Source organism: Poeciliopsis prolifica, unplaced genomic scaffold (assembly GCF_027474105.1).
Source record: "Poeciliopsis prolifica strain line A6 unplaced genomic scaffold, Auburn_PproV2 SCAFFOLD024, whole genome shotgun sequence".
Classification (NCBI taxonomy): domain Eukaryota; kingdom Metazoa; phylum Chordata; class Actinopteri; order Cyprinodontiformes; family Poeciliidae; genus Poeciliopsis; species Poeciliopsis prolifica.
The window spans coordinates 2,970,679-2,993,402 of record NW_026562399.1 but is presented as its reverse complement, the minus strand read 5'-3'; the positions used below and the strand labels follow the sequence as shown (position 1 = coordinate 2,993,402).

General features: G+C 38.3%; 1 protein-coding gene across 1 annotated transcript; it reads left to right on the top strand.

Moving 5' to 3' along the window:
• The first annotated feature begins 928 nt into the window (after window positions 1-928).
• On the top strand, window positions 929-20,800 carry rabep1 (rabaptin, RAB GTPase binding effector protein 1). The gene is made up of 18 exons (XM_055046795.1): window positions 929-1,069; window positions 4,758-4,886; window positions 5,245-5,448; window positions 5,738-5,898; window positions 6,213-6,332; window positions 6,756-6,891; window positions 7,213-7,391; window positions 9,856-9,963; window positions 11,592-12,053; window positions 13,009-13,113; window positions 13,285-13,401; window positions 14,716-14,814; window positions 15,797-15,937; window positions 16,256-16,445; window positions 18,005-18,060; window positions 19,197-19,295; window positions 19,440-19,556; window positions 19,741-20,800. The coding sequence occupies exons 1-18, from the start codon at window positions 1,024-1,026 to the stop codon at window positions 19,840-19,842; spliced, it is 2,571 nt and encodes an 856-aa protein (XP_054902770.1). The 5' UTR covers window positions 929-1,023; the 3' UTR covers window positions 19,843-20,800.
• Window positions 20,801-22,724: the final 1,924 nt, after the last annotated feature.

Below are 22,724 nucleotides of genomic sequence, written 5' to 3'. Positions count from 1 at the left end.
TATCATGAACACCTATTTTTTTCACATGTAGTGAGTCACAGAATAAGAAATTCAAAAAACCTACGACACATCGGTTTACAGCATTGAACTGAGGGCAAAACTAATCTTAGAAAATGAAATGACAAAAAATGTTACAATAACCATTTACAACAACAATAACAACAACAAAAATTATGATAATAATAACCACATCATAAACATTATTATTATTATTATTATTATTATTATTATTATTATTATTATTATTATTATTATTGTTGTTGTTGTTGTTGTTATTATTATTATTGTTGTTGTTGATGTTGTTATTGTGATTATTGAGATCAGCATGGGGACAAAGTAGTTGGACTAAAAATGTCTTAGGTTTTATAATTAAATACAATTATGTATTTTTATGGTTTATTTCTGAGATTAAATTTTATACGATTTTGGTTTATCATTGATTGTACTGACCTATTTTGATTTCCAAATATTAATTTTGACACAAAAATTAGCAAAATTATTTTGAAATTAAAATGTGCTTTATTAGAAGCTATTTTGTTTTTGGACAGAGTTCCAAAGACAACATGCCACTCACAACATGCCCGACGAGATGACGCATCTTTTCCACGGCGTAGATAAGCGTGCAGTCTGCGCTTTTCTACGGAGCCCGCGGGTGTGTACTTCTCGGTCTATGGAAAGTAAAAACATCATGATTCACAGGAAATGCTCTTGTTTCCTTCAAAACAAAGCACTGACTCTGCAAATATCCTAAAAATGCATACCTTACGATTATTAGAGACATTTAAAACATTGTCTGAATTCATTTTTGTTAATTGGTGCTTTATCAAATGTAAATATGCGAAGGTTTTTATTAAGTGTACTCAAAGCAAAATAAATCGGCTTTATTTTGAAACTCTAACCAGAAACTCTTCCCTTCCTTCACGTCTAGCTTCACAGCTGGTTGGGATGTTAGCTTGTTTTCTTGGGCGCTCCTAGCTGTTTCCCACCTCTGTGTTCACTGTCTGAAGCTTCTCTCAGGAAACCATGGCCGAGGAGGCCGAGGGTTCCCCTCTGTCGTCCCAACATGACGGTAACTGTCCTGTGTTTGACGGCCTTCTCGGGTGGCGGGTGTAGGGGGGAGTGTTGACGGTTGACAGACCCGAAGGCAGCGGCCTCTGCATCCTTGACAACATTAGCCAGTTAGCATCACCAGTGCGACGTGTCACTGGCTCTTATTGAACATTTACTACCACCCACTGTGTGCTCTTACGAACATCACATTAGCAATTTCAGTGTTACTAAACGTTTAACTGACACAACAGGTGTTTTATTGTCAATTTTTTTCCAACCTATAAACCCAGAAGAATAACGTTAATTTCTGTGTACCACCACTCTCTAGTTGCTGTTTAACTGTGAGCTTTATCTACTTAGACCAGTTTGATCTAAATGTCGGTTCTGATCCTGAATTTTAAGCCTGCCATACAGTTCTTGTGGATCATATGAGCAAGATGTAAAGTTCTGAGTATGTAGGATTGGACTTGCATGTTAGGCTGACAAATTCACCTGCACATTGTATTTGTTTTGCAAGACAGGCAACTTTTCTACATTTGAGTAAGAAGTGGTTATGTTATCGATGTCACTAATAATAAAGTTAATCATTGAATTTTTCATAATTTTAGCCAAACTGAATTTCTTAAATGCATCCAATGCTCTACGATTGCGATTCATTCTCAATTTTGATGGAGGGATGAACAACATTTTGCTTCCAAACTGCTAATGTTGCGAAACATACCCTTAGAAATGTGTCTAACCTCATCTAGATAACGAAAATAATGCGACAGTCATAAGTAGGGCTGCATAAAGAGTAGAATATCATTTCAGTATCAATATTGTATCAATAATGGACTGATTGTATGCTAAGTGTAGTAGATAGGCTTGAGTCGCAGTTCCTTAAGATATGGTTGCCTGTATGGAAGTGTGAGAGGACTTAAGATCGAATTGAGAAGATAACCAAAATATTCGAACAAAAAGCACATGCATTAAAAAAAATAGCATAAAAAACATAGAAAAACAGGCCTGGAATTTATAAAATTGGTTAATAAATTGGCTGTTGATAATGATTATCTTACTGTTATAGCTCTTTTTAGCTGCTTGTACAACAAGGACACAGGGTCATAAAGTTCTTACATTTTTTGCTTTGTGGGTGGAAAGTGTTGCAGAATTTCACATGCCTTGCATAAAAGGTCTGATTGCAAATATTACATTTGGTCACTTGTTTCGAATTTCCCTGTGCTTTGTGCTCATGTCTGACAGATTTTCAATATTTGACATTACTATTGCAATGTCAATTCTTTGTTTGTGCACAGAAATCTGGCCAAGAAAGCTGATTCTGTTATAAATGTGCCAGTCTTAGACACTTTACTTTAGCGTTAAACTCAGTGTTTACTTGTACTGATTCCTGGTGTTCCTCTTTGTGATTTGTAATTTCCTTATTTTTTCCAAAATTAAAAAGTAACCCCTGACTGAAACGGTTATAAGATTGACCTTAATGTCATTTTTATCTTTATTTACCCCAGTTACAATTTTTTGGTTTCGCATTTAAATGTTTCCAACCATCCAGCTATTTTTGAGTACAAAAAAGAAGTTTTTTGTCCATTAAGGGACAACGCTAGTCCTATGTGAAAATGTATATGCTATTAATCTTGATAGCATTGCCAGTTCATCACAGGTCAAGACAGAAAATCACAGCTAAAGGTAGTTTAGAGTTACAGTTATGTTTTTGGATTGTGAGAGGAAGCCAGAGTACCCAGAGCGAATCCACATTCCACACAGAAAGGCCTCAGATTTGAACCCACAACCTTTATTCTGCATTTTAAAGTGGACGGAACATTTCCTAACATGATGAGGAAGGAGAAATAGCATCACTGGTGCTGACCTTTTGAATTTCAATGCTTGACTAAATATTGTGGTTTTTTTTATACTAACAATATTTCACTGGATTAAAAAACTTTAACTAATTTGGTTTTAGTCGCTCCAATCTACTTAAGTCCTTGTTTAGTAGACAGTAGATTGCTGGATTTTGTGGTCTTGGCTAGTTAATGTTTTTGTTTTATTTGGTAGTTTTTTAATGCATTTTAGTTGCTGTTACTGCTTAGGGCAGCAGAATTTAACTATGTGCTTGAATTCACAAGGAATCGATGTAAAAATCCCATGTTGGAGTTTGCTCAGCTATCACATGACCAGCAGAGTCACTCTGCACCTATCTGCTGCTTGTGGCTCGTAAATGTTTCCATTTGTCTGTGTGCATGTGAGAATGTTGCTGTCTCCCTGCTCGTCCTGCTGGTTTTAAGTGACAGGAATTAAACAGGTATGAGCCACTCTTGCAGTAGGAAAAACCTGTGACTGAATGTGTTGTCAGGTTGGTTAGGAGAGGACACAGTCTCTGCTCTAGTTTAGGACTGAAGCTAAAACATGTCTCTTTTTATAGATGTTTTAACATCTCTCATTCAGATCAATTACAAGATTAATATTTATTACTGTTTGATTTGCAGATGTGAGTCCAGTTAGGAAGACCTTAGGGGTGAAAAGTCATGATGATATTTTGTAGTGAGTACATTATGGTGATACAATCAAAGGGCTTCCTGCATGTTTACCCTAAAGGAGCTCTGCTGTTATGCTTCATTGAATGTCTTTGTTTCTTTCAGGAAAATGGTCAATTCATTTGATTGATCAACTAAAGATTAATTGATAAGCAGACATTCCTCTGTTACCTCAGTTAGCATTTCTTTGAGTCTACATTGTTAGATACTGACCGAATAAACAGAAAATTGTTCAATTTAGACATATTTCTAAAATACAGCACAACAGAATCCTTAAGGGAAAAAAAAAAAAAGATGAAAAGAATAAAATATGTGAAACACTTCTAGATGGGAGGAGGACCGCAGGCTTTTCTGTCGACTGTGAAAATGTGATATAACTCTATGGTGAAACTTAACAAGTTCGTCGAGGGTCTATATTTAAAAACAATCGGATAAAAATGTAGTTTGAATCCCACAACTGACTTTTTGTGGACAAGGTCAGTTTCCTATTGTGGGATACTGCCACCATCTTTAATTCTGTATCAATTGGGTCCACTTAAGTATGGGTGACCAGCGGCGCCTTCTGCTGGATGGTGGCCAAACTGCAACACTAAAGGTGAAGGTCTGAGCACGTGTTGTTAGTTAATCGATTGGAACTAATTTTAATTTGATAAACTATTAATCGACTATTCGATTTAACATCTGATTGACAGGAAAGACACTAATAATGCTTTTTCTCATTCAACTCTATAAAAATTCAAGCTTTAAAGTGTGATAAATAATGTATTTGGTTTTCTCTGCGTTTCTCTGCTGAGGTTTTAGATTCTGTAAATTATGTTTTTTTTTGTGTGTAATATAAAATCAGGATGGCAGCAAAGACAGCCATTGTCTTTATTTTGAAATTAATGGAAAATATTCGGTGGCATTTTTTCACTTAAAATTTAACTGACCTGTTTTGCTAGAGCTGCAAATTTGTCTAAAAGAGAGTTTGCTATCTTATAAGAATAATTTATTGATTTTTCTAGTTAAGCAACCGTATTTTCACAACTTTTTGATTTGTTGTCGTGTTGATTATGCTGTCTAAAACTGTTGTAATTAAACAGTACACTGTTTTTCTCTGTTTTGCTCCATCCTCTCTGGTTACATGCAATCTGCAGCTGACGAATTGTTGTGTGTTTGTTTCCTTCTCTCGTCTTCCAGAGGTGCTTCAGCAGCGTGTGGCGGCTCTGGAGCAGGAGAGGGCCGAGTTCATCCGGCTCAAGCAGCAGCTGGAGGCCGAGTTCAACCAGAAGAGAGCCAAATTCAAAGAGATGTACCTGACCAAGGAACGTAGGTATCCCAAGATAGTGAAACTAGTTTCACTTCATAAATCATTAACAAGGAAGCACCAAGGATCAGGAACTTGAAGACGGGGTAGAAGTACATTTTTCTGTGCCGAATAAGGGTTTCTAATGAAAGAGGATTAGGGCCAATAAAAAAAAATGCTATTCTGATTAAATTTTTTTTAATCTTCTGAAATCAGAAGTCACAACTCCTTTTTTTCAGTGACCCTAACCCTCTTCCATAGTTCCTGAAGATGCATGTGAAAGGGAATACAAATGTTTTTAATTCTGTTCTGTCTGTTTAACCCCATTTGTCTTGGATTTTTGCTCATTTGTGTCTTGTCTGATCCGCCTGGTTCCCCCAGAGGAACTCAAAAGACAAACTGAGGCCCTGGAGAACTCCCAAAGCGAGCTGAGCACCGTACAGACCCAGCTGTCTCAGGCTCAGGCCGAGATCGAGACCATCAAAGCTGTGGCCACTGTGTCGGAAAACACCAAGCAGGAAGCCATCGACCAAGTCCGCAGCCAATGGCAGGAGGAGGTGGCCTCGCTGCAGGCCATCATGAAAGGTAAACTCAGCCTCTGTTGGTCAAATATAGCCCCTTTAATTGTTTGATTAATTGAACTTGTTAATTATTATAAGAGCTTGTATTGGGAAGGTGTGAATTTTTCAATCAGACTTTGATGCGGAAACAAAAAGTGAACTGTGGTTACAATGTATTATTTTTATTACAATTCTATTTTATCATTAGTTCAAAGAATACAGGTTAAGTCTGCACTTAATAACAGAACTGTTAATGTTTCTGTTGTTTCACTTTTTACATCTAAACATGTTTCTTTTTGTTTTCTATCTTGCAGACACAGTGTGTGAATACGAGGTCCAGTTTCACCAGCGCCTGGAGCAGGAGCGAGCCCAGTGGAACCAGTACCGAGAGGCCATGGAGAGGGAGCTGGGCGATTTGAGGCGCCGCCTCACAGAGGGACAGGAGGAGGAGAACCTGGAGGATGAAATGAAGAAGGTAGATAACAAGCCCTCACTCTGAGAACTTTCGCTCCTAAGAACTCTGACTTGTGGTTTATTTTTAAATTTAAAATAGAATACATAAATAGACACAAGTCTGGTTCTTTAAAAAAGTTGTTCTTGCAAAGTTTTGACTTTTCGAGCTCAGAAATGTACATGTTTTTTCTAGAAATTGTCTGTGATTATTCTCAAACTTTCTGAGTAGTATGGTAGAAATGTACTCCTTTTGTTTTTGTTTTTTTCTATTTACAACGGCCCTAATACTATATCTTTTTTAGTGGTCTGAGTTTGAAAATGGGTGGCTTGTTTCAGGCTCAGGAGGATGCAGAGAAGCTGCGCTCCGTGGTGATGCCCATGGAGCAGGAGATCACAGCGCTGAAGGCCAAGCTGAGCAGCGCCGAGGACAGGGTGAAAGAGCTGGAGGCGTCCAAGGTCAGTCAGGAATATTTGGTTTTTAAATGATGGCAGTTTTTTTTTGTGTGTGTGGCTGTAAGAAACATATTTGATTAATTTTAGAAAATATATGTTAGCTCCAGTTCTATGATCTGTATCATGCTGCTGCAACCTTTCCTATCATTTCTTTAGATTTAGCTTACGATAGTCCTTTCTTTAAGAGAAGTACTATTCATTTCAGTTCAACTAAAAATACATTACAAAGAGCCTAACATTATATTTGTTTTAAGCCCAGGACCTTCAGAAAACCTTGATAATGATAGTCTGAAATCATTTTAAAAAGAGTTTTGGCTTCTTTTCTGGAAAGCCTTCACCATTAAATGCAACATTTGTTTTATTTTCCAGATTAGAAGCTGTGGTTGAATTTATTTGACTTGGATATATTTATTTATGTTTTGGTAGGTGAAGGAGCTGAATCACGTTCTGGAGGCTGAGAAGTCGTGTCGTACGGACCTGGAGATGTATGTGGCTGTGCTGAACACGCAGAAGTCTGTGCTGCAGGAAGATGCAGAGAAACTACGCAAAGAGCTCCATGATGGTTTGTTTCAGGGCTTCCAGAGGAAGCCTTTTGGTTAAAAGAAAGCTTAGAAGTAGAAAATGTGTGTAGTAGATTCGTTAAATAGAGAATTTGAGACTGAACAGTATGCCTGCTAACATGTTAGCTCATTCCTTTCTGGAATTTGGAGAATTGCTTTAGATTTTTGTGGCCAGAAAAGTCTCTGTAGACTAGGTTATACATATTCAGAAACATAGGCAAATACATTTCTCATGATTGTTGTTTCTCTTTAACATGTGAAACTCTAGGAATGTGGTTAAGGTTGAAGATGCAGCTGATGGTTCTCTCCTCTGTGTCTCACAGTGTGTCACAAACTGGAGTTGGAGCGGCAGCAGCACAACCAGCTGAAGCAGACGTGGCAGCGGGCCAACGACCAGTTCCTGGAGTCCCAGCGCCTCCTGATGAGGGACATGCAGAGGATAGAGAGTGTGCTGTCCTCCGAACAACTCCGCCAGGTAGAGGAGATGAAGAAGAAGGACCAGGTACAGCAGTGGTCACTCATCGTTTTGCTGTAGATGTTTCAGCCTTCCCTTGAGCTTCGTTTAATGGATGGTTTAACTTTTTCTTTCCAAATGAGGTTGGAAGTCGTAAATGATGAAAAAATGCTCCTCGATAAACACATTGAAAAATTATGTCACGCGCAAGATCCCTCCGCCAGCTCTATGCTGAAGGTTAAAAAGCTGCTCACTGACTACCATTGGTTGTAGCTGTCAAGTTGCCAACATAGCATGCTAAATCTTAAATGTAATAGTGATATGGAAAAGAAAAAGGCATGCAGGGCTTTGCTGCTAATTGTCAGTATTATGACAACGAGATAACAAGGTCCAAGGGTATTCCATTTCACAGTGAAAAGTTTTAATAAAAATAAAATGGCGTGGGAGAGGGAAATAGGTCAATTATGCTAGCTTGACTTTGACAATCTTAATATGTACATCTGCTGCGGAATTTGCTGGTTTGGTTCAGTTAAAAAAAAAAAATGGGGAGCCACAATCAAAGTCCTTGATAGTTGATCAGTAGAGCAGGGGTTTAAATTAGCTAATCAGCCACTGCTGGGTTCAGACTATCACTTATTAATAATCACAAAATAAACATCTAACCTGAAAACATAAAACTGCAATGGACTGAATGATCGGTTCTTTGTGTTGGAAAGAACAAGATCATGTTTGCATAATATTTTTTTTATTATTATTATTATTTTTATGTTACTTGTTGTCAGCCAGTTGCTATGGCAACAAGTCTTTGACATATAGCTGATGCAGAGAGTGAGAAAAAGGAAGAGTATGAGTGGTTTTTGAGTTATTCTTCTATGGTTTTCTATGTTATTTTCCCTTTACTGTGGCACACTGCACTAAGTGATACATTTATCTCTGAGTTTCATTTTTTTTGCATGGCAAGTATAGGAATAGTGTTTTTGCCCCCCAGCATTGTGCACATTCATGAAATTTCCCAATGTAACAATGACATATGCAATGTATCTGTAGTTTGGAAAAGTCAGAAATTTGTCAGTGTTGAAAAAGATATTTGAATTTCCAAAAGTTTACTTTTTACACCAGTGTTAAGTCAAGTCAAGTTTATTTGTATAGCACATTTCAGCAACAAGGCAGTTCAAAGTGCTTTACATCATAAAAACATATTTATGAAACCAACAATATACATTACATTTTAGGGGACATACCCATCTGTTAGCATCCTGTTCTTCCCACTGCTGCCCAGTGCTACACACCATAAGGGATGGCTGGGATGATCTGACTTTACTATCCTGACATGCTGACAGCTCAGTGTCTGGGCAGCAGATATGATATTTAACATTAACACATCCCAGATGAATCCACCTGATTTGCTTTTGCCACTCTTCTTTAAATCACTATCCATGGTTCATAAAGCCTCTTTTTCAGAACTCTCAGAGCTGCTCCAACATGATGCCACCATTCTCCGTTCCTTTTCTGCCAAAAGAATTTGGCATCTTTTTCCTTTAATTAAAATCTTGGATGTTCTTTTTATTATTGAGAAGATTAAGAAAAATGTCTCAAGAAATGTTTGAGTTTTTATTTAGTAAGTGCTTTCAACCTGAGTATTTTGCAAAATGTTTGGACACTCTGGGCATTAATTACGTTAAAACTTCCACTGCTGGAAACTGACTCAGGAAAAATCGAGGGAATTTTGACATGAAAAAAATGTTGCGGGAACCCTGAGTTTGGGGGCTTTTCCATGAGGAAAGCTTTACGGCCACTGAAATCCGAGTCGAGAGGAGTCATAAACCAGCTGCACTGGGAGTGGAGGGATGAACTGGATCCATCTAACCTACAGCTTCTGGGTCTAAAAGGATTTTCTTCTAGTGCTCTGATACCACAGGGCACCTTGAGGGGTTTAATGGAGCTCATTTCCCAGCAGACATGGTGCTGCTTTTGGGAACATGCAAGAGGCCAGGACCTCCATGCTGAACACATGAGGCCTTGAGGCTGTTCTGTGTACAAGTCGAGGTCTTTCTGTTCATTTACTTGCTGTTTTGATTCTCAGTTTGAGGTCATTTAAGACATATTTTGTCATCTTTCAATTACTTTATTTTTTCTATATTCAGATTTGATATTTTTTTGATAGCCATCACTGTCTACAAAAACTCTTTGAAGAACTATTAAAAAAATGTATTCATTTTATATTAAAGATAAAAACACCTAGTTCCATCAACTCTTAAAAAATAAAATACACTCTGTAAATCTTCTATCCAATGGAAAGAGAAGGACTGTGAGAACAATATGCATTATTTAGTAACATAAAACCCCCTCAGCATCTCCTAATGTTATTATCTTTGATAGCAGAATTTGTCCAGGGTGATGACCAGATCATATCAGATTAGTTTATCTAATAAAGGCACCACTTAGTGAGATTATTGCTGGGAGGGCCAGGAAAATGGGACAAATTCTGATTAATATCTGTCTCTTTTCTCAGGAGGAGGATGAGAAAGAGAGGCTGAGTCTGGTGAAGGACCTGCAGGAGGACGATGGAGGAGACAACACTGAGCCTCTGGAGGACTTTCTGGGACTGAGCATTGAGGAGGTACGTCATGTCATCTGATCCGTCCCCGTGACGCACAGCAGCTTGTCTTAGTGTTGCTTATCGTTCTGTTCCCTGGTGGAAATGTGAGCTTCTTCACCTTCACGCCCTGACCTCACGTGTTTGGTTCTTCGCTGCTTTAAAATGAAAACGTCTTTTTACGATTCTTTGTCTCCACTGGTTTTATATAAATATGGATCAAAAGTGGAACAAATGAAAGGAGCAAAGGAAAAAAATTGGGATGTTTTTATTGACACAAACACAAAAGAGAATAGTCATTGTGATTTACATTCAGATTATAAATATATGAGACATCTGGGAAATTTTACAGTTTTTTGTCGCCATTGTTTTAATTAGCTGAAACTTTGGATTAAAACCATAAAATTTTCTTTTTAAAAGTTAATCTCTGGCTCTAGATCAGTTGTTTCATTTTTTTTTTTCAAAAGACTATTTGAAGTCCTCAAAATCTTGAAAACCTTTTAACCCAGTTTCACTGTGACCAATCGCGACCCTTGTATCAATTTTGTGGTATTTGTGGTCACTTCTGCCTAATTTCTCAGCATAAAAGATGACTCTGCAGCAACTGTTGAGCAACCATAACATCCCTCTGGTAGGATGTACACAAACCAAGAAAGAAAATTGGTCTTAGTAACGGTTCTGCAGAGAAACTGAAAATCATTGTGACTCCCTGAGTTTGAAAAAGGGCAAAAGCACTGCGAATTAAGTTGAATTCTTCAGCTGACGCATGTGACAATGAACTTATGCTGTAAATAACTACTTCTTGCTGAAGCTGCATTTTTTTTCTCAGACTTGTTTGGGTTGTAGTTTATAGTTCGAGGTAACTTATTAATAGACACTGTATCATAGTGGGAAATACTACTCAAGTCTGCTTTCAGATCTTTATGCAGTGTTAAAAGGGACAAAATTAAATAAATAAAATTCATTTCAAAATAATTTTTTAAAATACAAAATTATTTCGTTTTGATTGATGTATTAACAGAAATTTTGCAAAACTCAAATTTTGCATGTTTTTATTCTTCCATTTGAGTTTCTACTGTTTCTGAAAACATCCCAAATGATAAAAAAGCTAACACTGTTTTTTGGCGATATGTTTATTTTTTTGTGGTGTTTGGAAGACGAGCCGTTTCAAAAACCTCCAGATTTTTAAGTCACAATAGAGGACACTGTGTTATCTAGCAATCCAAACTGAGCTCCAACACATTTGGTCAACAGGTTTTACCACTGTATCCGCTGTATAACGACTGATGGAAAATACAAATGTTTTGTTGTTGATTTACCATCCAGGAACTACTTGCTGCATTGTTATTGGTTCTGCAGAAGGCGTCACGTCTGCTTTTCAAAGATGTGTGGTTCTATAATTGCCAATCTGTTTGCAGCCATTTCCACCTGCGAATGTAAACGTTGACTTGGGGGGCCATTGCTAGCAGCAGTTTAGTTAGATTTAAAGAGCTCATTCTTGGTGTCACATTGTTCCTATTTACCTTCAGTAGCACTTAAAAAGGTTTCCTAAAAAATATTTTCTCTAGCTTTGCTTTAAAATCTCTGTTTTTTTTACTTAAACTAAAATTTTTCTTTCCTCTAAACTCTTATTTCTTTGTTTTCTCTGTCAGCCTCCGATCAACCACAGCGCTCATGGCTCCATTCACTCCTTAGACACTGACATTGTTGCCGGCGGCCCTTCGGATCCCTACAAGGACAACCTACGAAGGGTCCAGTCGACCGACAGCCTCGGGTCCTCACTGTCTTCGCAGCAGGGACTCGGCGGACACAACCACAAGGCGAAGTCGGCCAGCAACCTGGACGAATCGGACTTTGGGCCCCTGGTGGGGGCCGACTGCGGCGTCACAGACAGTAGTTTTGGTGAGACCTCGTCCATCAGCTCCATCAAGCTGACGGCGGGCCACTTCCTGCTGACTAAGGACCAGGAGAAAGCGATAAAAGCCATGACGCCGGAGCAGGAGGAGACGGCGTCGCTGCTGTCCAGCATCTCCCACGCTCCGGACACCGCCTACTTACCACCATCCGGCTACCGACTCGTCAGCGACACAGAGTGGAACCTGCTGCAGCAAGAGGTGCACAGATAGGTTTTCTGTGCTTTAAGTCCCCAGTTTACTTCCTACTAGTGCAGCGAACCCTCTCTTATTCCACATTCATTCCTGTTTTGGAACATAATTCCAAATTATATGGAATGATAACTAAATCTCTGATAGTTCATGAAATCTCAACAAAATTGGTTTTGTTGAGTTTTATGTAATTTTCCCAATATGAACTTCAAAAAAAGATAAATATTCAGATTTTTGTTTTCTCAGAAAAATATTAGGAGTGATTAAAAAATAGATTAATAACTCTTGGAACTTTTTGGTGTCATAATGTTCCAAATTATTGGTGGAAATTCATCTATTTGCCTTTTTTCTGTTTTTCCGTAAAGCATATTGAGGAAAAAAAAGAAAAAATATATATAAATGCATCTTGGGAAGCTGACACCTGCAGGTGGGAGTCTACAATCACTTCAACCCAATATTTTTTGACAAGTTTTGCAAAAGATTTGCATTAAGCTCACAATTTTGTATTTGTGTGAAAAAATGCGGCAGTCTCCTGATTTTTTTATTTTATTTTATTTTCTTTGGTGAATTTCCGTGTGGAATTGCTGAATACAGGAGGGACTGTTTGGTGTTTGAACTATATAGGTAGTTTCAAGCTTTTTAAAAAGAGGTCTCAAATATTTGTGATTTCTAACAACGGTTACCACTGGCTGTCCACAGTTTTATGTTTCATTTCAGTGACATTGACTTCATCTGGATGTAATCAGTGATTTCATGTAGTTTATTTAGTCCAGAGGAAGCTGTAAAGTCACTGAATATTTATGGGGAAGTGGACAAGGTCAAATTGTAAAAGAAAAGATGCTTTTGTTCAATAAAAGATGAGAGGGCTCAGAACGTAGCCTTGAGGAACTCCAGATATACTGAGTGCTGATCTGAACTGATGATCATTCATGAACATTTTGTTGTCATGTTTTTGTTGAACCAGGTAAAAAACGCTGGCAGGAAGCTTGGCCGACGCTGCGACATGTGCTCCAACTATGAGAAGCAGCTACAGGCCATTCAAGGACAGGAGGCTGAAACACGAGACCAGGTACTCTTCTCTGCTTTCACAAAGAAAATCCAGATTTATACATTTCTTTTTATGAAGTCATCATATTTTGTGACCTAATCTATTGTTTATTTTAAAGAAGCATTTGTTTAAATCAACTGAGATGCTTTGTGTTGGAGAAGACTGCATAGTTTGACAGTTATTTTCTTACAGGTGAAGAAGCTGCAGGCCATGCTGCGTCAGGCTAACGATCAGCTGGAAAGGACGATGATGGAGAAACAGAGTCTAGAAGAATCAATAAAAGTAGGAAATGAGGAAACTGATGCTAAGGTATGTATCCTATAAATCTAATGAAACGATTATTGAAATAATTTCACCCACGTAGAATTCAACTGAAAACAAATAAATGTTGACTGTGAAAGGTGAAAAAACATTATTCGTCCAACACACCTTGTAGGAATTTTCCTATCATTTGTATAATTAAATCAGTTAGTTGAAGCCTTAGTTGGCAGATAAGCAGAAAAGGACAAACAGTTATTTGTAATGAGAATGTAACAAAACACATCTCAGCATTATCTCTGAAGAAAATGCAAGACATCTTGAATAACTTTTCTCACATCAGAGAGCTGTAGGTGTCACAGTGGGAAGAAAGCAGCTGCAAAACAGGATGAGAGCAGCTGATATTATCTGCATTTCTTGCTAATATCTCTCGAGAACAACCATCAGGCCAACTGGTTGTCTGTGACGAAGGATTTTACAGATTCTGCTTTGTTTTGAGTTAATTTCCAACGCCAAAAACATTCTGTTGCTGCTCTCTCTGATGTGGAAAAGGAAATCAAGAGAGAAATAAGAATCTGCAGATGTATCTGCATTTCATTGCAATTTTATACAGCAAAAATTAACCAAACCAAAGACTTGATAATAGCATGTGTTTTGTCAGTTGTTAGTGAGAAGTTAATTTAAGATGGGTGATAGAGCTGTGGTAAGCCACAAACCTCTGGCTCATATTCTGCAGGTTCTGCTGTGCAAAACCTGCACAGGACAAACAGCAAAGAACACTAAGATTGCAAAGATCACAATCTGCAGTTTATGAAAAAGCATTCATTTTAAGGGAATTTCTACTCATTTTTACATCTTTATCAGTTGTGTTCAGGGTTATAGCTGATGATAGACGTGTTCATTTTCATAATGGCGCAAACATGACAGCTGAAAGTTGTCAAAGCATTGTGCCTCAGTGCATATCCAACACAAAAGTACTGACAGCAAAGGTGAAATGCAGTCCCAGGGGACTAACCTGGAGACTTACTGATCTGGCACCCTACCCATGGATTTAAAAGTTATTTTGCCAACTCATTCAGCCTGTATTTCAGTACAGGTGAACTACACCTGTGGTAAAGAGTGCCTACTTAGAGTTGTCCTATTGACAGATTTCTCCAAGAAAACAGTTTGTGTTCATTTTGCAACAATAATCCACCAACATTGTGATCCATATTAGCTTCCTGTTTTTAAGTGAACTATAAGAACAGAACCTTTTTATTGCCAAAAACATGCCAGCTATTCTTTGTTTATGTTTCATAACCTCTCTATTTATAGGTTTTATGAGTCTAAATTAGCAGTCGCTTGTGTTTTGATTTCTCTTCACAGGTATCTGCCCTCATGCAGAGAGTCCAGGAATCAGAAGCGCTGCTCAGCATGCTACAGCAGGCCTTCAGTGAGGCTAAGAGGAGCACACAGGAGCAGATGGTGAGCAGCGTGTTCAGCTGTTAACGCCACACCGCCTGTGTCCGCCTGATGGCTTTATTATCAGCATATAAAAGATGACAGCCAGCCTGAAAAGCTTCATCAGTTTGTCTTTGTTGATCATTTGCAGCCAAACTAAGCGTCAGCTTGTGGCTCCTGTCTGCTGGTTTTATTACTCCACTTAATCACTGCTTTTCACAACCAACCGATAACAAGACGAGGCTAATGAGTTTAGGATACGTTGATTGGACTTTATTGTTAAGAAATTTTTTTTTCCAAAAAACAATAAAAGGAGGGTCTATTAGAGAATAAAATGGGAAATTATATTTATTAATACTATATAAACTGGGAGTGACAAAAAAAACACTTTCCACAACAACAAAAATCTCAAACAGAAGATACTTGGTTGATAGGAGTCACAAAAACATTTAGTTTTTTTTTTTTTTTTTCGATGTCTAAAGTGTATGAATTCTGTGAATGGTGAAGTTGTGGGCAGGCAGGATCTCCACCAGCAGTCAGTCTTGCAACAAATTGAAGCTTCTGACTAAAAACTGTTTTTGTATGGCAGTTATAACACGCTAACAACCCAATTAGACTAGAACAGCTAAATCTCTGTGAATAGAGAGATGTTGGAGTAGGGGATGTGATTCTTACCCATCATGATCATTGAAAGATGGTTTGAACTTCATCCTCCTCGCTCTGCCTTTTAAGCTCTTCTGGGATTGGTGAGCTTTAGAGAGACTATTCAGCTGCTCCAAGTTGTTAAAAAAAACAAAACAACAACAACCCAACTTTGTTGCCATGGTTATGGAAATAAAATAAAGTAAGACCAAAAATCATTCCTGCGTAATAGTTGGAAAATCTTTTGCTGTTCATGATGCTTAAGCCTAAAGATATGAGTTTAAATCTTACCATAAATAAAAACCACCACCCTGGAGGAAATGATGATCCAAACAGATGTGAGGAATTTTCTTTTTCTTTTTAGGCGGTTCTGTTGAAGTCGAGGGAGCAGGTGGCGGATGAGCTAAGCCGACTACAGAGAGACAACGAGAGCCTGCAGGGTAAACACCGACTGCATCTGGAACTGCAGCAGCAAGAAGACTTCCAGATGCCCAACACTGTGCAGGTACGCCTTCAATGCACCTCACAGACTAAATCTAATTGAATTAATTTACTTACAAATGTATTATCTAATTGGACTGGTGTAGTTCTGCAACTAACATTTGTTTGAGTAATTAATTATTCTGACGCTTAATTGATGAATCGCACGGTATAATTTGCACATTTTTCAGATTTTTCATTTAACAGTTTAAGCAATTAGAATATTAGAAGTTTTAAAAGATGCAAATAACAAATAAATAAATGTGAAGCAACGAGTTCAACGCAAACTTCTCAACTTGAGATTAGAAGAAGTTAAATAGTTCTCAACTGGATCGTTCTGCAGGATCTGCAGGGCCTGGTGCTGCAGTTGCGGGACGACGTTGTGGCGCTGCGGACGGCAGCTGATCACATGGAGGAGAAGCTAAAAGCTGAGATCCTGTTCTTGAAAGAGCAGATCCAGGCGGAGCAGTGTCTGAAGGAGAACCTGGAAGACACCCTGCAGCTGGAGATCGAGGGCTGCAAGGAGGAGATAGGTGAGAATCTGTAGCGTAAACGTCCGGCATCCTGCTGTTTTCTGGGCATTTCTTTTAAAAAACTCTCCTCTGTTTCTGCTTTTGTTTTACCTCCACTGATCATTGTATTACAGACATCTTGGAAGGTATGGAAAGGCTAAACTTAACAGCTTGTGTGTGTTAGCAGCACACAGTTTCTTGCAAAATTATTCACAGCCTTTGTACTTTTTCACAAGATTAGAATAAAGCAGACATAGGAGACTCAATTACCTGAAGTTGACCTTTATAATTTACTTAAAGTGAAGTCAGGTTGAATACAAATGCACACAATACTTTTTTATTTGTAAAGTTGACCTTTACTTATTTAAGCAATAAGTTCTTTAATTTTTTGACGCATTCATGGACTCTTGTCTGGGTTTCTCACATGAAGTTTTTCGTTTCAATGTGACGACAGAACGTGGGAAAGTTTGATGGGCGTGAAAACTTTTTGCAAGGCACTGTAGTTATCAGGCTGAGCATAGCAGGCTTCAAAGCGACGGGCTTTTTGTGTCCTCTGCTGTGAGAAAGTTCACCTCACTGTGTGTCTGACACTTATACAGGTTTGTTTTACGGTACAATGCAGATGTCTTAAGCCCTCCTCTCATTTATATTAACACAGAATTCTAAAACAAATTTAATCAGGAGTTCTTCTGCAGGCTTTCTGGAAAATGCTCTGGTTTTTTTTTTTTTTTTTTTTTTTTGCTTTTTTTTTCAGTTTTATGATAATAATGTCATTTATTTTAATTAAATAAGCGAGGGATGATTTAAGACTTTTGCATAGAACTGTAGCTATAGATGTGACTTTTTGTATTTCATGTGAAGCAGCATGTCCAAAAGTGGGATTTAATAGTATTTCAGGGTATGTGTTTACATTTATCAATAACAAAGATCCTTAAATTCAGGAAAATGACTTCATCTGTTTTTGAATTGATTGATTGATTGATTGATTGATTGATTGATTGATTGATTGATTGATTGATTGATTGGTTGGTTGGTTGGTTGGTTGGTTGGTTGGTTGGTTGGTTGGTTGGTTGGTTGGTTGGATGGATGGATGGATGGATGGATGGATGGATGGATGGATGGATGGATGGATGGATGGATGGATGGATGGGTTGATTGATTGATTGATTGATTGATTGATTGATTGATTGATTGATTGATTGATTGATTGATTGATTGATTGATTGATCCAAAACATAACAAATAATTAAAACTAATAAAACCATTTTTCTGGAAAAGTCTGATGTCTCAGACCTTTGTTGCTAAAATAAATAAGTAGCTTTATACGTTTTTAAAGCAGATTGCCTCTCTTTTCTGAGGGTCCGTCAGCTTTGAATCCCAGATTGTGTTGGTGTTGTTTTTCCAGCTCATCCGGTACCGGAGGTCAGGTCGGTCCAGTAGCTTTTAGCAGCTCGTTGCGTTTGGTCTGTTGGTGTGTTTCTAACAAGCAGAGCTCACACTACAGCTGCTTGGTTAAATAATTCATGGATCATGAATTATTTTATGATCCATGACTCTAATGATGCCTGTTTTCTTTGCAGCGTCGTTCTCCAGCCTGAAGATGGAGCTAGAGAGGGTTAAAGCAGAGAAGGACAAGGTGAGGTTCCCTCAGTCTCTCTGTGTTAATGTGTTCATCTGTACATCCATCTATCTGTGACGTGTGGTCAGGGGAGGCAGAGCCATCATGGAAAAATAATATATAATGATAAAATAATTTATATTGCTACTTTCACCTTGTGGTTTGTACTATAAAGTACTTGCTTTTTATTTAGCTTAACCAATTCTGATTATTTTTTCTCAAAAATTGCAGGATTTTTGCGTTTTCCCATTCCAATGCTCAGAAGCACAGCTGGTGATGTAGCACCAAGCTGAGCCTCATCTGGGATTGATCAATTTCTCACTAAGTGCATTTGGCTACTTTTCTATGGGAGCATGCGCCTCCTGTCTGTACGTCGCCAATAAAATGGCTAAAAAACATTTAATGTCTGAATCTACTTTCCATTATTTAGCTTATGTGTATAATGTACAGCGTTTCATGTCACCAGCTGTGTATTTAACGCGTTTCGTGTGCTGAGGAACGATCAGAAAAGGCAGAGAACACATTCAAGGAGAGACAGGCAGTTCTCTTGCCTCATGGCAGGGGGCGCTCATGATCCCAGACATTGTGACTTCACAACTGCAAAATAAGACACAGCGACAGCAAGAAAGCCATGGAGCTAGCCATGCAGTTAAAGTGCAGCGATATATTTTAGTTTTCTCTTATCACAGCAATCACTTATTAATAATCACAAAATAAACATTAAGCCTAAAACCATACAACTGCAACAAACTGAATGTTCTGCTTTTTGTGTGGGAAATATTTGAATTATTATTTTTTTTTTGTGGAGTTGTTGTAGGTTGCTGTGGCAACGAGTCTGTGCGTACCTGCGCTGATACAGAGAGTGAGAAAGAAGTGGTGTTTATATTTGCTGTGGAGCACAGCACGAAGTCAATAATATTGATTACATAATCATTATGTAACCAATAACATGCAGGGGGTCTATATTTGTAAACATGATAATGATTAAATCAGTGCCTCACCAACTACTAACCTCACCACACGTCACTGATATCTGTCCGTCCGTCCGTCCAAGTTTGTAATATTGATGTTTTAAATGTGCAGTAAGGCTGCACAACTAATTGGGCCAGTTGTGTCCTCCTGACCCTCTGATGTCATCGTGTTTGTTTTTGCAGCTGCAGAGCTGTTTAGCTGAGAAGACTGAGACGCTGGACAGCCTCCAGGCCGTGAAGATAAGCCTGGAGCAGCAGTTCAGAGAAGTCGCCACTGCAAAGGTTTGTGCTGCTGTTACATCCAACTCATGACATGTTGGGGAGGGAATCTGTCAGTAATTGAACAAACTGAATATTCCTAATGAAACTGATGAAATATGAAGTCTTTTGTGTTTTTTTTCCATGTCTTCTGTGTGCCTACCATAGAGTGTGTTAGAAAGTCAAGTTCTGGACGAGAGAGACAAAGCCCAGCGGCTGCAGACTGAGCTGGACGTTAGTGAGCAGGTCCAGAAGGACTTTGTCAAGCTTTCTCAGACACTTCAGGTAACCAGAGACTGTTTAGTTCATGTTTTGGTCCTGACACATGCACCAGTTTATCTGTTAGTGAGTTTTCAGATCTCTCCCCCCACTTCTTCACTGAATCTCACATTGTTTTCTTGAAGCGCCTAGGAACCATGATCCAGACGGGAATGATGTAATCAGAATTGGCGTTTGTTTTTGTACGCAGGTCCAGCTCGAGCGAATACGACAGGCGGAGTCTTTGGATCGGATCAAAGTGATCCTGAACGACACCAACCTGACCGACATCAACCAGCTTCCAGAGACATGATGGCCTCAGACCAGAGACTGGTTTCAGTTGGGTCTCCCCCTCCGCCCCTCCTGCCAACCCGCTAACGTTATTATCCTAGCCGTAACCACACTGGAAGAGTTTGGAATGACAGGAAATCCCGGCTGTCTACGTACATTTCAAGCTTCGAATGGAATAATGAAGAAGAACACTACTAAAACATGTAAATAACTTAATGTGTGACTGTGGATTGAGAGGCTGGAAGCCCCTCTCTGTGCGATGGGGGTCTGCCTGTGTCATGTTTCTACTGTAGATACGACTGTCTGTATTAGCTCAACCAAAAACAAAAGTTTGTCAACCTCTAATGCACTTTTCATCTCTCCGTCTCCCTCTGTGCTCAAGGCGTTTGGTAATCACTTCTTTAATCCACTCACTTGTCACTCTTTGGTCTTTTTCTCTGTCCCCTCCAAAACAAATAATGAAGGATGAGAAATACTCGCACAAACTTTAACTGGGATAAAAGGATCATAATGCAACCAATAGCTTCTATTTCCTTAAGGATTTCCTGTTTTCGGTGCTCATATTGTCTCAAAGTGTTTCATCATTAAGAGCTTAAGTGGAACATTTTCATCTGAATCTGAATTTGCAGGCTTTAGTTTTCTCCCTGACAGTCAGAAAACACTATTTAACTCCAGGAACACTCAGAGAAGGAAAAAAGACAATGAGACATCAAAATAGAATGGCATGGATTTTAATTTGCTTCTGTTTATGGTTTCCTTTTTTCAGGTATTTCTTGACCTGATGATCTTAATGTCTTTTTGAAGATCTTATTTGTTAGTGGACAGAAGAAGTGGATTCTTAATGAGCTGTTTTCTCTCCTCCTCCTCTTCTCCCCCCTCTGGCTGCTTGTCTTCACTAAACTGTCATGAAATGGTTCGTCTGTCACTACAAGAACTTCTGTTGTCTGTGAACTGATTTGAATTAAATGACCTCAAAAGTTTCAGAGTTCATTCCTATGTGGAATAACGGGTTCCTATTCATTTAGAAAAACCAGAAAAATACAAATTGAGCATCAACCATCTTATTTATGATAATCAAGGTGAGAACTTTGGATGTGTGGGTTTTGTTTTCATAAAATTAACTCAATACTCACCTGCTTATCAGCTCACACTGCAGCAAACTTAGAAGTAAAAGTCTTATAATAACACATTTAAAGGTGGAGGGGGTTGTAAAGGTGGATTTCCTTTCATTTTGTTCCTAGTTTTGTCTCAGCTTGACTGATATCAGAGCATGGTTCGACGTCACACCAGAGGGAGCAGCATTCCGGTCCACAAACATTGTTCGCAGTACCTCTTCGTTTTAAATGTTACTTTTCAGAAATAAACTTGTAATATTTATTTTAGACACAGTGTTACACGTGTGTCTTATGAAATGCACGTTTCCACCAGAGCTCGCTACTGGTGACAAGCTGCCATATTGAAATGCAAAGTCAGAGTTGAGCCCACTTTCCCAGTGGAAAATCCAACTTCGGAAAGCATTCTAGTTCTTTTTTTTTTGGCTGGTAAATTGCAATTTCCCAGTTATGACTACAACGGGAACACAGGATTAATAATGGAGAAGTTATTAAAAAGAAAAATAAATAAAGGTTAATTATGTGTTAAAGCATTAGGTAAGAGTCCCCTTGGTACATGTTTAAGTGTATTCACATATTTATTGGGCCATTTATATATTTCTGATTTTATCATTTATTGTGTCAGTTTCTATCCTCCATTCCATACTTCGTCAATTATCAAAGTAGGCCTCGTTGATGTCATGATAACCTGTCTTTGTAGGAGGTTCAACCATTTGGATTGATAGTATGTTGAGTGTATGAATCACTTTATGAAATAACTGGCCAACTGGATTTTTTTTTCTTTTCTAAGTTTGGTATTTTTCTTTACACTTTGGAAAGAAGCAAGAAAAACAGATATCTAGATCTTATTAGTTTATAATTCCTTTATTATGAAGAGCCCAATGTCATTTATTGGCCTCTTAATTCTCACATTTTCTTGTCTGATTGAGCAGGGTGGATGTAGAGCAGATGCATATTTCTAGGAAGAGGAGCATGACTGAAGTTTAGTCGTCAAGCCCAAGAGACTCTGTGATGAACAGATCCACTATAAAATGTAATTTAAAGGTCCAGTTGACAGTGTTCAAAGTAGGACCCGGGGGCCATTTGTGGCCCCTGAAGTGACTTTGTGCTTCCCACAGAAATGGGACCAATCTCTGACATTTACCTTAAAATGTACTTAGAAAAATGTTAGATGGAACTCAAAGTGATCCTCTTTTTCAAGCCCTCTGGTTTCATTCTGTTTTCGTGGGAAACAGAACAATATGTTGGTGCAGTAAAATCTGCCTTTAGTTGCTGCATTCAAGCTTTGACAAACACATCAAGTGTTTTAAAGTGAAGACTAACAGGTTCTGTTTTACTGATCAGAACAGACAAAACATAATTTAGTTTTCTTCAATGGAGGCTCTCATAATAAGCAAACTAAGCTATTTATTTTCTAGCTTTCGTAAATATTAACATGGTAGCCCAAAGGTTCTGAAGATATTTGACATTTTGTTTTCAGCAGATTAAAGGTTGAACAAGCTGTCTATTTGACAAATATTCAGATGTATTTTGGACTGAAGATCTTGCAGTTGGGGTCACAGGGTGGGCCACAAGTTTCCATACACAGAAATAAATAAACATTTTATATTGGACAACTGTTTTCATTGTTGTGGAATCTCTGCACTTCATGGTTGATCTGCAACAGTTTCAGTTTCCTGAAACTTGCTAATAAATTTTGCCACAGTGTCACGTGTGAGGCTCGGTCCATGTTTTCTGTTCAAGTTTCGTGCAGCCTTGTGATCCAGCCATCAGTATGATTTGAATGATTTAT